Raw genomic sequence first — 14,515 nt, 5'->3', positions numbered from 1 at the left:
GTGTTCAGATGTGTAGCCCACTGGTCTTTCTATTATATAGCGCTGACCAAGCCTTCACCCCTCCCACCCTATTCTACACATCACAAGGTCAAAATGGCTTATTAGTGTCTAGAAAACAAATCCTATTCAGTTCCACATTGATAAGTGCTCTTTTCCTATATTAAACTGTTTTCCCCTTAGAAGGAAGAGCCCAGATTCTTCTTGAGTGCCCCTTAGCTTCAAAGATCTTTTTCTCAAAAGCTAAAGGAGTTCATCACCACCAAACCAGTATTACATGAAATGTTGAAGGGTATTATTTAAGAAAAAGAATTTTAAAAAGACGGGAAAAAATGATCAAGGTTATGAACAATAAAATGGCAATAAATACACACCTATCAACAATTGAATCCAAAAGTCAAAATAAATGAACAAAATAAACTGATGAATAAAATAGAAACAGAGGCATGGACACATGGAACAAACTGACAAATCTCAGAGGGAAGGGGGGATGAGGGTGGGGGGGTGAGATTAATAGGGAACTTATATGCATATATGCATTACCTATAAACACTAGTAATAGAGTGGTGGTGAAGGCCTGGGGCAGGGCAGGAACCAGGTGGAGGGGGGCAATGGAGGGGAAAGAGGGGGACATTTGTAATACTCTCAACACTGAAGGGTTTTTTTTTGTTGTTGTTTGTTTGTTTTAAGGGAGATAGGAGAGAGTACCGAAGGGCATGTGCTAGAACACGTATGAGGCCTGTGGTTGACTTACAATCAGCATCTGCAAAAATAATATTGGGACTTTTCCCTCCAAGTTCCAGAGTTACTCGCTTCAAATTACTTCTTCCAGCTGCTTCTTGGATAAGCTTTCCAACCTGAAAGGAAATGGAGAGAAGTTTCGCACACTGTGCATTGAGATGGTCAGTGGCCTGAGCCAGCTCCAGGCAACAGTGGCAGGCAGCAGGAATGGACCCTGCAAAGCAAACCCACCCACTGCTGACACAGGAACAGCTCCTGTGGTCAACTTGTGTGGACAAGATATAAGTTAGTGCCTCTGCGACTAGGAAGCTGTCAGCTCCTTCAGAATCTGCCTCAGCTAGAAAGAGCTCTCTTGCCCACTGGGATACCTTCCCCTGGGCATCTCACACCACTCACTGATGGGGCAGGGGTATAAAGGCCTGCCCTCTCAGCCCACCACAGGCCAACTCCGCAAGACCATATATGCTCAGCCAGGCCACCTATGGTTGGCTGAGGCCGTCAGGCCTGCACTGCCGCTCGGCTTCCCCTGTGTCCACCCCCCTTCAGTAGGGAAACCTGATAAACAGCCTGCACGTCAAACCCCACCTCAGGGTCCTCTGGAGAACCTGACCAGTAAGGGCGCCACTCTCCTGGAGGGCAGAGGTCACTTTATGGAAAGCGCTGAGCCACCATGTAGGCAGTTTGCTCTAGCTGAGATGAGAAATGCTACCTGTGCCTGGATCCACAGAAAATTAAGTATTTTGAAAGCCTGGAGAAAAGAAATGCTGAATTTAGGTTGGATTCCTCCAGCCGCTTGTTGAGATCCTCAAGCAGGACTAGTAATTCCTCGAGCAGTGTCGAGACACGGCTAAGAGCAGAGGCTCTGGGGCCTGAGTTTCTTTTACTGATTCTATCACTTACTGTTTGACCTTGGGAAATTTATTTAGCTTCTCTGAGCCTCGGGGTTCCCTCCTCTGTAAATGAAGCTAAAAACAGTATCTGGTGGCTGGGCCGGAAGAGATCAACTGAAGAACTTGTATGCATGCATGCATAACCCATGGACACAGATAATAGGGTGGTGAAGGCCTGGGTTGGGAGGTGGGCTGGGCTAGAAGGGATCAATAGGGGGGGAAAAAAGGGACATCTGTAATACTTTCAATAATAAAGATTTCAAAAAAAAAAAATCAATGGGAAAAATAGCACAGTATCTGCCTCAGAATTTAGTTGTCCTGAGCAGCGGTTGCTAACCGGTAGTCCACGGAACACTGGTGGTCCACGAGATCTGAAAGGTTGGCGACCGCTGGTCCTGAGGATTAAGTGATGTAAAATATCTGGGCCTGAGAACCCACATGCAGGCGTGGGGAGCCAGGGCCCCTCTCCCTCCTCCTTTAGTGCAGAGGAGGTGGTGATGGTGCGGGAGGGCCCCAGACACTCCATAGCAGGTCTCGTCCTGCATCTCCAGCATGTCCATGGGCATCCACTGTTTCGGGAATGCTGTGGAAGGTCTGGGACCTCCCGCACCATCCCCTCCTCCTCTGGATTAGCCGGCTTAAATGATTTGTGGTTGTAGTTTAACTCCACTTCATGGCAAAAGTTTTAGAACATACACTCTCCTTCTGAGGAAACCCAACCTTGGGGAACAAACAGCGATGTTTCTGAAAGAGGTAAAATTAGGGCCTCTTCGTTCGTGGAACCATGTTAGTTAAGGGGTTGAGAAATGCCTACGTCTGACCCTAAAGATGAATGGGCAGACGCCAGCCCACCAGCCACACTGCTCCTTCCCTGCCTTGCCAGCTCGTCTCTTCTGCGACGAGGTAAACTCCCTATGAAGACAGGCTAACAAAGGCCCTGTTCTCAGGCAGACATGCTCTGCCTCTTTCTAGAAGAAAATACGAGTATACCAAGGAAAGGAGGGTCGGCCCTCTGTTCCAGGGACCGACAGTGGTGGGAATCATGACGGAGAGCTAAGACCTCGCAGGAGAGGGAAGCAGCACCCACAGGCAGCTGGGCAGCAGCATCAGGGGCATCCCCAGGAGGCTGTGTCCACAGCTGCCTGTTCTGAGGCATTTCAGTGTGTGTGGCTCTCTCGGCCCTGAGGAAACCGTATTAATTGATGGAGACTCATTGCAAAATCCAGAAAGATAGACAAGTGCGTTCTCAGAGGAAATAATCACTGCAGTCATGAACGTCATGACTCATTGTATTAAAAAACTAACATTTATTGAGTTAATGTAAGACATTTACATGCATTCACTCATTTAAGACTCTCAAAGTCCCTAAAAAGTAGGTACTAAATCATTTTAAAGGTGAGAAAACTCAAGAGTTAGACGTCAATGGATGTTACCCGGTTACCCAGCTGGTTCCGGGCAGACCCTGTTGAACTCTATGAAGGCTGAATCCAGAGCACAAGTGTGGCTCTCGCCTTCTCCTTCCCTCCCTTCCCCCAACACTCTGCCCTGGCTGCCTGCCTGTCTGTGCATACTGAGCACCTAATGTGTATCTCCTCCTCCCCAAAATCTCAAACTCCAAACTAATTTCAAAGTGAGTAGAAATTTCACCTTTTGTAGACACAAATGATGATCTTAAATATTCTGCCTTCAGATTGACATTTTTTAAAATAAACAAAAGCCAAAAATCATGGATTTTATACAGTGTAAGACATTAAATAAGTGTTTGGAGTTGGTAAAGAGAGTGCCGGCCCAGCGGGCATTATGTTCTGTTAGCCCTATCCCTGACCTTCCTCAAACCCTCTGTGGGTTGATATATATATTTGCCACTGTGAATGTTGTCCCATGATTATTTTCATGGCTACAGTAACTACACAAAAATCTTGCTCAGTCTATGGTCATCAGAGAAGAATACCTAAGCATAATTTTTCCTGTGTCAATGCTTTGCTAGCCTTTTCTTAGAAACCAAATTCGTGCTAAACACTGCAAGACAAATCTCAGATGAATAATGAATGTCTTTCCTTTTCATCTTTGGAAGAAGGTCATGCTGTAGCCCAGCCTCAAGAAAGAACTGGGTGTGTTAGGCAACAGGAGAACCACTTCCATCTGGAGTGGCCTCAGGACAGGATACCAATCTCCTTCATTCAGACACAGATTTCTGGCTCTCCTACTGTGTGTTGGGCACAGTCCCTAGCAACAAGGAACTCCCAGCTAAGAGAACTCCCACGTAAACCTAGCAGGTGCTCAATAAGTGCAGTTTTTGCAGTCCACTTAAAGGAAAATCTGAGTATGACTTAATATTAGATCTGAACAGATGAAATATGGTTCTGCAGCTCTTTGTTGTAAGCCAGAGTCAGACCTCTCTGGCCCTTACCCATAGAATGGCCAGGATGCAATAACCTTCATTAATTACAGAATCAAGTATCATGTGCCTTCCCATGACATGCTCAGTTTCCAGGTCAAACTCTTTGGAGAATATATTGCTACTCATGAATCCTCCCTGCCAGGGGAGCGAGAGAGGTTCAGTGACCCCAAACAGGAGGCACGCCTCATTGTCATTTCCATGAGGGGGAAGAGGCCATGGAAGGAGAACAGATGCAACTCAAAGCAGGGGCTTCTTAATAGGAAAGAGTAATGTTTAAAAACAATAAGTTCAAGTGAGAACTGACTCTGTGTCTGCTGACAAAACATGATAGGTCTTATGCAAACCAACCTAAACCATTACTTACACAAATACCATGCAAGGGTTTCCCAAATTAAAATCTAGGGGGTTAGAAAGTCTAAGAACAAATGAAATATAGACATCCAACCAAGGCCTTGGATTCACCGGGCCACCTTAGATGGAAAAGTAATAAGGAGGCTTCCTTGGGGATAGGTGCTACACTGGCCATACTGAACCCTTTCATGTGTGATCAGAAGGTGGAAGGACGTGGTGGGATAGACGAGGCTGCAAGGGCGCTCGGGTCTTCTGAGTGGTTAAGTCAATAGGGATGGACCAGAAAACCAAGCCCCATTCTGATCAAACAGGTAATCTGTGTGGTGAAACAGATACACATATAGTTTGGGAAACATACAGTATGGGAAGATAGATTAAACAAAATAAAGGCACAAAGACCAAAATTTGAGTCCATCATTATCTTTTTCCCCAATCAGCAAAGATTTCACAATATACTTTTCTTAAACCTCCTGCCCCATGCTCAGGTTTGTGGACTACAGTTTGGCCCATAGCAGTCGGAAGACCTATGTACTGCAAACTCTGGCTTGGCCCCTAACTCACCTTCAATTTGGGAAAGCCACTTCAGCCCCTTGGGCCTCAGTTTCTTCATCTGACAAATGGAGGCACAAGCCAAGCAGTTAATCTGTCCCTTCGCTCTCCAGATTGTTTGAAGAGATAAGCAAAGACCCAGAGGGCTCCTCCTGCTCTATCCGAGTCTGTCCCCAATTCTTCTGCATTCCTCCCGCCTTGTGGAGCAGAAATAGCTTTTCATGGAAGCACCACCGCTGCACTGAATGGGAGGAAAGTTGACCTTTTTTTCATTTTTCACACAGAGCTTATTATGGAAAAGTGACCGTGTTCCTATCATGCTCTTTCCTAACTTCCCACTCCCTGCAGAGTCTCTCAGCTGTATCCGTGTACCCCAAACAGGCCAGGGCAGGGCACTGGGGCTCCCCCACACATAATGGAACTGGGCTAATTCTCAACAGGATTGTTGGCACAGATCAACTCTGACTCCCATCCTGGTTTTGAATAGTCCTCGAGATTGATATCAGGAGCATCGCTGGACAGGCTACAATGTGCCAGAATGATGTCCACAGCAATGCACAGGGTAGGAAATGCCACTTGGCATTTTGCACGGAAAGTGATTTATTACACAGGATAAAAGAGAATGCGATGGTGCTCCCTGCCTTTTATTCAAGGCTGCTTCTCCCTGAACAGAGTTCCTAAAGTTGGGTGAATTTTTTCTTTTTATTAATTACCCATATCGGGATGAGTTTCTTCTCAGAGGTATTTCTTTTTCTTGATTAATTACTTGTGCATATTAGGGTGAATTCCTTCTCAGAGATATTCCCCCTTTGCAAAAATAAAAAATTCTCTAGTCAAGAGCTCAATAAACTGGTTGAAGATGCCTGCTTTCTGCAGTATGTTTTCATTTCTTAAACCTCCTCTCCTTTCTTTGTTTTATTGTGCTCACTGGTTCTAACTAGGATGGGAATAGAAATGCCAAAAATGTGTATTATTGGATATTTCTTGTCTCTCTGAAATATTCAGAAATAACAGGCTAAATCAATCTGTTCGATTTCTACCAGAGAGTAACAGGACTAAGGCATCTAAATATCAATTTCGGTGGTAACAGCAATTTCAAAACTTTGTGAAGTTCAGATTACAAAAACCGATAAAGCCACTAACGACATTTCCAGCCTCTTTCCCACCACTATTCCCACCTCCACACCCCATCACTCCGCCACACGAGACCACTTGCCCTTCCTGGAATGTGCCTGTCTTCGTGTGAGCTGCTTCCTCTGAAATCCTTTCCTCCCCCGTTTACTTTACACCGAGTTCTTCAGGCCGACCACCTGTCACCTCGCCAGAAACGCTAGCTTTCCACACCCACCTCCCACGGGGTTAGGAGTCCACGCTCCACTGGCTGGTCCCACATAACTCTCACACCATTTTCATTTAATAGCTGTCTTCCCCACTAGGATGAATGTGTGGGCAGAGGGACCACACACACACACACACAGTTTTCAACATGAGATGAGCCAATGGGCCAGACATGACAGTTGCTCTTGAGGTCTCTGAAAACCAGAGAACATGACGTCTTTAGATAAACAGAGTGAGAGACTGGGACCCAGGACACCTACTTCCACAGCTTACCTTTACCACAGCTAGCAGCATGAGATTTAGCTTTCCTCTTCTCACTTACCTTTGGCTTAAATTTCTGTGTCTTTCATGAAGGGCAGGTATTTGTAGTCCTGACTCCACATTGGAGTCCCCACACTTAAAAGCTTTTTCTATGTCTGGGCTCTACTTCCAGAGAGTCTGATCTTGGCCCGGAGTGAGGCACACAGGCGTGCGTTGGGTATTCTTCTTAATTCTCAAGAGCATTTCAATGTGTTGCTGGTGTTCAGAACCATGAGGTTAAAGACTCTTTAAGGGCATTTCTCTCCTACTGACTCTAACCTTTCATTGTTGGTTCTAGTTTCTAATTTTTTAACATTATCACTTATTGAGCACCTATTGTGTACTGCTTGTTCTCACAAACATTACTTAATATAATCTTCATGACAACCCTGTGAGGCAAGAATTATTGCCCCATTTTAGAGCTGAAACAAACAAACAAACCACAACGCAGAGAGGTCAAGAAGTGACTTGCTGACAGGCACCCAGCAGTGGCAGAGCCAGGAGTGGACTCCAAAGGCCCACACCACACCTTTTGCTCCATGATAGCTGCTCTCTGTGGTTCCTGCTTCTCTTCTCCAGATGTTCTGGGATTAGATCCCCTCTGCTATGAGTAGAATTCTCATAGCTAAACATACTACCCACAGCTAACGACTAGTCTAGATCAGTGGTCGGCAAACTGCGGCCCCTTGAGTGTGGCTCTTCCACAAAATACCATGTGTGGGCACGCACGTACAGTGTGATTGAAACTTCGTGGCCACACTCAAGGGGCCAAAGAGCCGCATGTGGCTCGCGAGCCGCAGTTTGCCGACCACTGGTCTAGATCGACTGCCCGGCCCGCTTAGCCATTCTTTTGTTACATGACTGTCCCTTCCTCTGTCAGATAATTTTTTTTTAATCAAGATTTTGATTTCTTTGGTCACTTAGATAGGAAGCAGCCTGATATACTCAAGTCAAGGTTACTTCATGTTAGTCCCACTAACTAGGCGAACTACAGTGTGGGCATCTTAGGACCCTGTTCCTGCTCAGCCTGAGCCCTGAGGAGAGAATCCTGCATCCAGGGACAGAATCAGCTAGCAGGCGGAGACTGCAGCATCCCTTTTCTCACTCTTCAGTACTCAAGCTTAGATTACAGCATCGAAGGAGAAAATGGAGAAAGCTAATCATTTATAAAACATGTCCATCCAACAGTTTTGACACATCAAACTGGTATATTTGATTCAAATGCTGGATAGTCACTAGTAGACTCATACAACCTTAGAGAGAGGCCCTTCGTTGTTTTTTAAAAAATAGCTAAAACTGGAGCTCACTGCTTCCCCACCTGCAAAGAGGCAGAGGCTGCACAGAGGAGAGCTGACCCGATCCATTACTCAGGCAGCAGAGAGGGTGTCCGTATCATACAACATGACATTCATCTCACTTAGGAAATGAAAGGGGAACCCCGGCTGCGTAAGTCGGAATCAGTGATAATACAGCTGTTAGCTACAAACATTTGCTTGGCACGAATCAATCTGGACTCTCCTGTAGTTCGCTTTGATGGTCTCTCTTCTATCTTGTTGACTATGATGAAATCATGGTTTGTTAATCTAAGCGAATAAAGAAAACACCACACAAAGCAAAACACAAACTGTTTCCCTATCCTTCACTGAGGCTGTTTATTGACTCTGTGTTTGTTAGAGCCCTTTCATATTCGCTTCTTAAATATTTACATGTATTGCCTATGTATTTAGCTGCATAAATAGAAATTAATTCCATCTTTAATCTGAGTGGCTTTGTGTGCTTTTTAAAGGCCTTTGCTGAAGTAAATGGGAAGCAGCCACCTGAAGTGAGCGTCTTATTGCTGACTGATAGGCATTTGGTGATGTACCAATAGGTCCCTCTCCCTGGAACGGCCATAACAGGAGCCACATTCAAATCCATATTTAAGCGACACGTGCCCTCTGAGAGCATCTATACAATTTTTCACGTAGCCTATAAAATTGGAAAAGGACAAGTGGATACGAAAGTAAATAATATAAGCTGAAAAGGGGTTTGAGGATTATGTGATCACTTGGCTTGCCTGTGAAAATTCTCCGCCTGCCACCATTAATATGAATAATTATAAGTTGGCTTTCATATTCTAGACCCATGGTTGGCAAACTGTGGCTCGCGAGCCACATGCGGCTCTTTGGCCCTTTGAGTGTGGCTCTTAGGAGTACCCCAATTAAGTTAATAACAATGTACCTACCTATATAGTTTAAGTTTAAAAATTTGGCTCTCAAAAGAAATTTCAATCGTTGTACTGTTGATATTTGGCTCTGTTGACTAATGAGTTTGCCGACCACTGTAATCTAGACAAATGCTTCTCCCTCAAGCCCTCTAATGTCTGTCAATGATATCATCCCAGAGAGGAAACTAAGAGATTCTCCAGAGGCCACAGCACTGGTTCCCATCCAAGTGAATGTAAGCCTCTCCCTAGAGAGAAATATCAATAGACTCTGCCAGGGAAACGCAGCTGAAACTTCCTCTATGCACACTGCTAAGAGCCACCGCACTGCGAGGAGTCCTAACAGCAAAACACTTCACAGGGCCACCTTCCACCACATTCTCTTTGCCAAATTTTCTCTTCTCTCTCTTTCCTCTCTGTTTCCTCATTTAATATCTGCATCTTTGAAAACTGCATAATTAGGTCTTACTGTTCTTCCTACGAAGATAAAAAAAAATCCTATGAATAAGTCAGTGAGAGAAAGACAAATATCACATGATCTCAATCTAATTAACAAAATAAACTGATGAACAGAGTGGATCCATAGACATGGAAGCATGGAACAGAGTGTGGAATCTCAGAGGGAAGGCAGGGGAGGGAGGATGAGTGGGAGGTAATCAAATAAAGACCTTGTATGCATATATGCATAACCCATGGACACAAACAGTGGGGTGGTGAGGGCCGGGGCGGAGGCGGGATGGGATAAAGGGGGTGGATAGGGGGAAAAAGGAGACTTATGTAATACTTTCAACAACAGATTTTTAAAAAAGAAATTAATATGTTATGTTATACTAGAGACCTGGTGCACAGATTCGTGCACTGGTGAGGTCCCTAAGCCTGGCCTGTGCCCTCTCCCAATCCAGGACTCCTTGGGGGATGTTGGACTGCTGGTTTTGGCCTGATCCCTGTAGACCAGGCCGAGGGACCCCACTGGTGTATGAATCCGTGCACTGGGCCTCTAGTATGCATATAAGATCTTTGGCTAATCTCTTCCTGCCCTCCTCCTTTTCCTTTCCCTCTAAGATTCATCAGTCTGTTCCATGTTTCTATGCCTGTGTGTTGAGCATCTGCCCCCTGGTGGTCAGTGCATATCATAGCTACCGGTTGAACGGTCAAATGGTTGAATGGTCACTTAGGCTTTTATATCCCATCTAATAAAGAGGGAATATGCTAATTGACCCTCATGCCATTGCAACGATGGCGGCGCCCACCGACAATAAGGAGGGAATATGCTAATTGGCTGTCCCACCCTCAAAGATGGCAGCACCCACAGCCACAAGATGGCGGTACCCAGTTCCCTCAGCCCCGCTGGGGCGTCAGGCACATGGCAAGACCGAACCCACCCCCAGGCAGGCCCAGCCGCTCCACATGCCTGCCTCCAGAGTCCCCCAGTCCCCTCAGCCCCCCAGCCGCCCAGGGCCGCCGGAGGCACAGGCAAGCCTCGGATGGTGGCTGCCCATTTAATATCTGCATCTTATTTGATTACTTTCATATTGGTAAATAAAAAATCAAATGGATCAATTAGGTTAGTACAGGTGAAAATCTTTTATATTGATGGTCTTAAGGAAGAAAGAGAGTTGGAGAGGGAAATGGTGGTTCATTTTTCAGAAACCAATAGTTATGGCAGAAGTAAACATTGGACCTTGTTTTAGGAGTAGTGCTTTTATGCAGATAAGGGTAAGTGAACAAAAATTGCTGATGGGAAGGAAATCCAACCAGCTAAGCCTGGAAGATACAATTTCCTACCAATTCATCAGCTGAATCCCTGGGCTCCATTGTAGCCTCTGTACAGACGGGTGCCGATGATCGCATTAGATCTATGCTAAACCTGTGGGACCCTCTGGGGAACAGGACTGGAGCACAAAGGAAACAGAGAAGACAGGGAGGAATCATCCATGAAGAACTCAATTCTATTTACCAGGAATCAGTTTTATGCTCATGTGCTGGGTGGAGCCCTGAGTTGCTTCATTTGTAAAGTAAGGAATGATATAAGGGTATCTTCACCAGTGCCTGGCACACAGTAGGACATCAATTGGATGAAACAGGAATCTTAGTTCTCAGATAATCAAAGCCATCTCTCTTTTGTAGCTAGTGAGCCCATTCGTGCCCTTCCAGGCTCTCCAGGTGCTCCAGTACCCGGGAAGCCGGAAAGAGAGAAAGTGTAATTAACTACACACGGACTGGAAAAAGGCAACGGAGTTGCTATACTGCTTGTTGACGAGGTGTCACGTATAAAGTCTTAGCACTTTACAACTGCACTGTGTGAGTTAGACCCTCTCTCCGAGAAATACAATCGAAGCAGAACTGCTCACATGGCAATTAGTTAAGTTCCCTTGCATTCAGTCAGCTGCTTTCCCAGATCACCAGCACTGTGTAGTTTCATCGTATGCATGAACTTTTGGAAACATTTGTAAACGTCTAATAAAATACGGGCATTTTTTGTTGTTTCTTTGTTGAGTAATTCAAGGATAAAGGGACTGCTTTGGACCATGTCCTTGCTTTGCTAAACTGATTTTGAACTAATTTCTTTTTTCCTTCAGGTGTTTGGGAGAGAGGTTATTGCTGGAGTGGGAGCTACAGACACAGCAGACAATATGAGTGGTGCCTGTCAGTTTCCACGACGTTTTATTTTAGCACAGATGAACGAACTTGGAGCTGTATTTTTTTTCTTAAATGGGCCTGGGAACATGTTCTGGAGTATGACCCAGCTACTTAAACTGTATATGTTAATGAACATAACAATCACGAGGAAACCTAATTAAAATGAGAATTCCTGGGCCCCATTTCCAAGTGTTCTGAGAAGGTCTTGGGTGGTGCCCAGGAATCTGCATTTTAATAAGTCCCTCCCTTCCCCTGACTCCACCCCCTCTCTATCGCTGTATGTGAGGTAGTCCTTGAAGGACAACTGAAAAACAATGGTAACTGCATTACACTTTACTGCAAAGGACTCTGTCCCTACACCAGAATTCAGTTCTGGCAAATTTAGTTGAAGGAGTTGCCCCTGAACTAGGCCATAGCAAAAGCATAAGCGATTCTTTAATAGGTACCAAGTGTCTTCTTTCAGCACTATCTCTAAATCCAGCACACTCTACCACTTAAAAAAAAAAAAAAGATTCAAAATCAGTTTATCCAAGCAAGCACCTGGGCAATCTTCCAAAGAGTGAAACAGAAGAGCAAATACAAAAACAGAAAAGCCCAAACATTTATTAGAAGACAAAAATATTTGTAAAATATTTATAAAAGCTATAAAACAAACAAAAGGAAAGTAAAACTGCCAGAGGCGAGCAGGAATTAGTTTTTGATAGGCATATTCTTTACAAATGGAAGTTTCAAATGCAACTAATATTTACTGAGTTTTTACAATGTGCCAAGCAATAGAACTGGAACTTTCAAATACATTACCTCCATTAATCCACAAGTAAACTTTTAAGGACTTATTCATGGTGCCTCTTAATAGATGAAGAAATGAGAGATCAGAAAAATTAAATAATTTGTCAAGGTCACACAGCAGGAGAGGTGGGATTTGATCCAAGGTCAGTTGAACCCAGCCCCCTTCTATTATTATTTCACACTTTCCTAAGCAAAAATTGCTCTATAAATTTCATTTAAAAATAAACAGAAAGCAATGACAATATTTATTGACACTTTCCTAAGAACCATGCCCTGTTTAAACACCTTAGGTACTCCAACTTATTTCAGCCTCAAAACCCATGAATTAGCTACAATCACCACTTATCGGTGGATGGCAATCTGAGAGCTGGAAATTTTTAAATAACATGTACTGTGAACAACTTCACACAACACACAATCATTATAGAGGTTTAAATTATGTCTAGTTTTCTGATATGAATATGACATCTTATTTAATCTTAACTGCTTTTGTATGATTTGAAGACTGTTTTTGGAATTTCTTATTGAAAAAGTAACAGTTTCCTCTAGTTTTTGTTGTTGTTTTTCTTTTCGGTTTTTTGTTTTTGTGTGTTTGGGGTTTTTTTTCTTTTTTCTTTTTTTAGAAAAGTATGGTGTGATGAAGCATTCTTTCAAGCTTTCATATTAGTAAAAGAATGAGGAGTACTCTATTTTCCTTTAAGAGACTCTAAATAAATGATTGAAAGACATTAATTCAAGCTGAGCTACATTAAAGTTCTTAACTTCCTAAATCATTTTAAATTCTATGAGGTGTCCGTTGACCATTAAATTATTAACTATTTAGCATAGTTATTACCTTTGCTTATGATAAGCCACTGGATAGTTTTGTTGCTGAAAATTAACTTGGCCTGAATGTAGGTGAGAGTTATATCATTTGAGGATTAGAAAGATGACTTATAAGACATAGGTATATAAGACATAGGCAAACCTAATTTCTGCACACTTCTGTGTTTCTTAAATATTAAATGCTTTCACTAGAACACTGGGATTATGTGTTTAGCAATCACCGAACATCTGGTGTCCAGCATTGGCTCAATCCACCAAGTGTCCGGGGCACTAGGAAATCAGACACACACTAACGCCTCAACATGTCCCATCTGTCATAATTTAGGTCCTTAGGGCTTTTATTTTCCAACCTCTATAAGGCTTTTCACTTCCAGAGGAAACTTTTAAGGTTACACACTGAATCAGTATCAAATCTACAGCTCTGGAATGCAAATGCCTGCTAAAAGTAGAGCTGCCTGAAATGAAAAGAAAAAGGAAACTGCATTTGTTACTGGAAGGCAACAGTGAAACCTAATCTCCCATTTTACATTCCAGCCGAATATGTATTGAGCTTTTTCAAAGTGCTGGTCCTTAATGTCAGGCATGGGAAATGGTTCTGAGAATTGAACGGTACCACTATTTGTTGATTATCTGCCAATATTAAGCAACACACTACTCACAAGGGTCCCTGGCTGGGGTTCCTCCAAGTCCTTTTGGTACTTTCGTTCCCACACCTCTACAATTTCATTTTCTCCAAAGAGAAAAGGAAATAAGCCCACATTTTCCCAGTTGTGAATATTAACTATAGAATTAAGGTGTAGAATTATCTTTGTCTTAGAGATTATTTTTGCATGAAGTAGCTTTTCATTTAAATTTAAATATCTTCAACTAGCAATAATTCTCCTTTATGCACAGACACAGTTAAAAGGCATGTTGAGCAAGGTAATTTTAGTTCTATCCTTCATCTTTGAAAACATCTTCGAAATCAGGAAATTTGTAAGTAAAGTGATGCAGAACAAGTTTTCTCTTCCTTCACACTCCCATACACACCCCACAATATTAGTTACATATTCACAGTAACTAACATTCAATCACCCGGGTCAGACTGAGTCATACAAGTTCTCTAAGGTCTAGCATAGTACTTGACATTTCATAAGTGCTCAATAAATGTTTGTGGAATTGATTTAAGAAAGTTTAGGTTTAAAACTTCAGGTCCTATATCCCAGAATGTCAGATGGAAACACAATATATCCAATAAGATTTAAAGATGCTAAAGTAAATTTTAGGGGGGAAGGGGTGAGTTAGAACAGCAACCTTTCAGAATGAGAAACTTTTGACCACGATTTGAACAAAACCTGTTCCACTGAGAGACAGTCCTTGTTTTTAACGGCTCCCTCCTCCCGGGGGTGCTGTACAGCCCCTCGGCCAGAGAGGCAGCGCGGCACTGGGATTTGGAGCACAGTCTCGCTATGACTCTCAGAGCTACAACTCACTAGCAGGTGACCATGGGCA

The 14,515-nt window shown here is 43.5% G+C and overlaps 1 protein-coding gene across 1 annotated transcript in view; it reads right to left on the bottom strand.

Annotated features, from left to right (window-relative positions):
• The window catches only part of ALDH1A2 (aldehyde dehydrogenase 1 family member A2), a 95,929-nt gene that overhangs the window by 15,422 nt on the left and 65,992 nt on the right, over positions 1-14,515 (bottom strand). Inside the window, exon 8 of the mRNA XM_070421893.1 lies at positions 752-854. Within this exon, the coding sequence (XP_070277994.1) occupies positions 752-854 (103 nt within the window). The remainder of the gene's footprint in view (positions 1-751; positions 855-14,515) is intronic.

This window comes from Myotis yumanensis, unplaced genomic scaffold (genome assembly GCF_028538775.1).
Source record: "Myotis yumanensis isolate MYYU_CA2020_CCGP unplaced genomic scaffold, mMyoYum1.0.hap1 SCAF_1, whole genome shotgun sequence".
Classification (NCBI taxonomy): domain Eukaryota; kingdom Metazoa; phylum Chordata; class Mammalia; order Chiroptera; family Vespertilionidae; genus Myotis; species Myotis yumanensis.
This window is presented reverse-complemented; position numbering and strand designations above follow the sequence as displayed.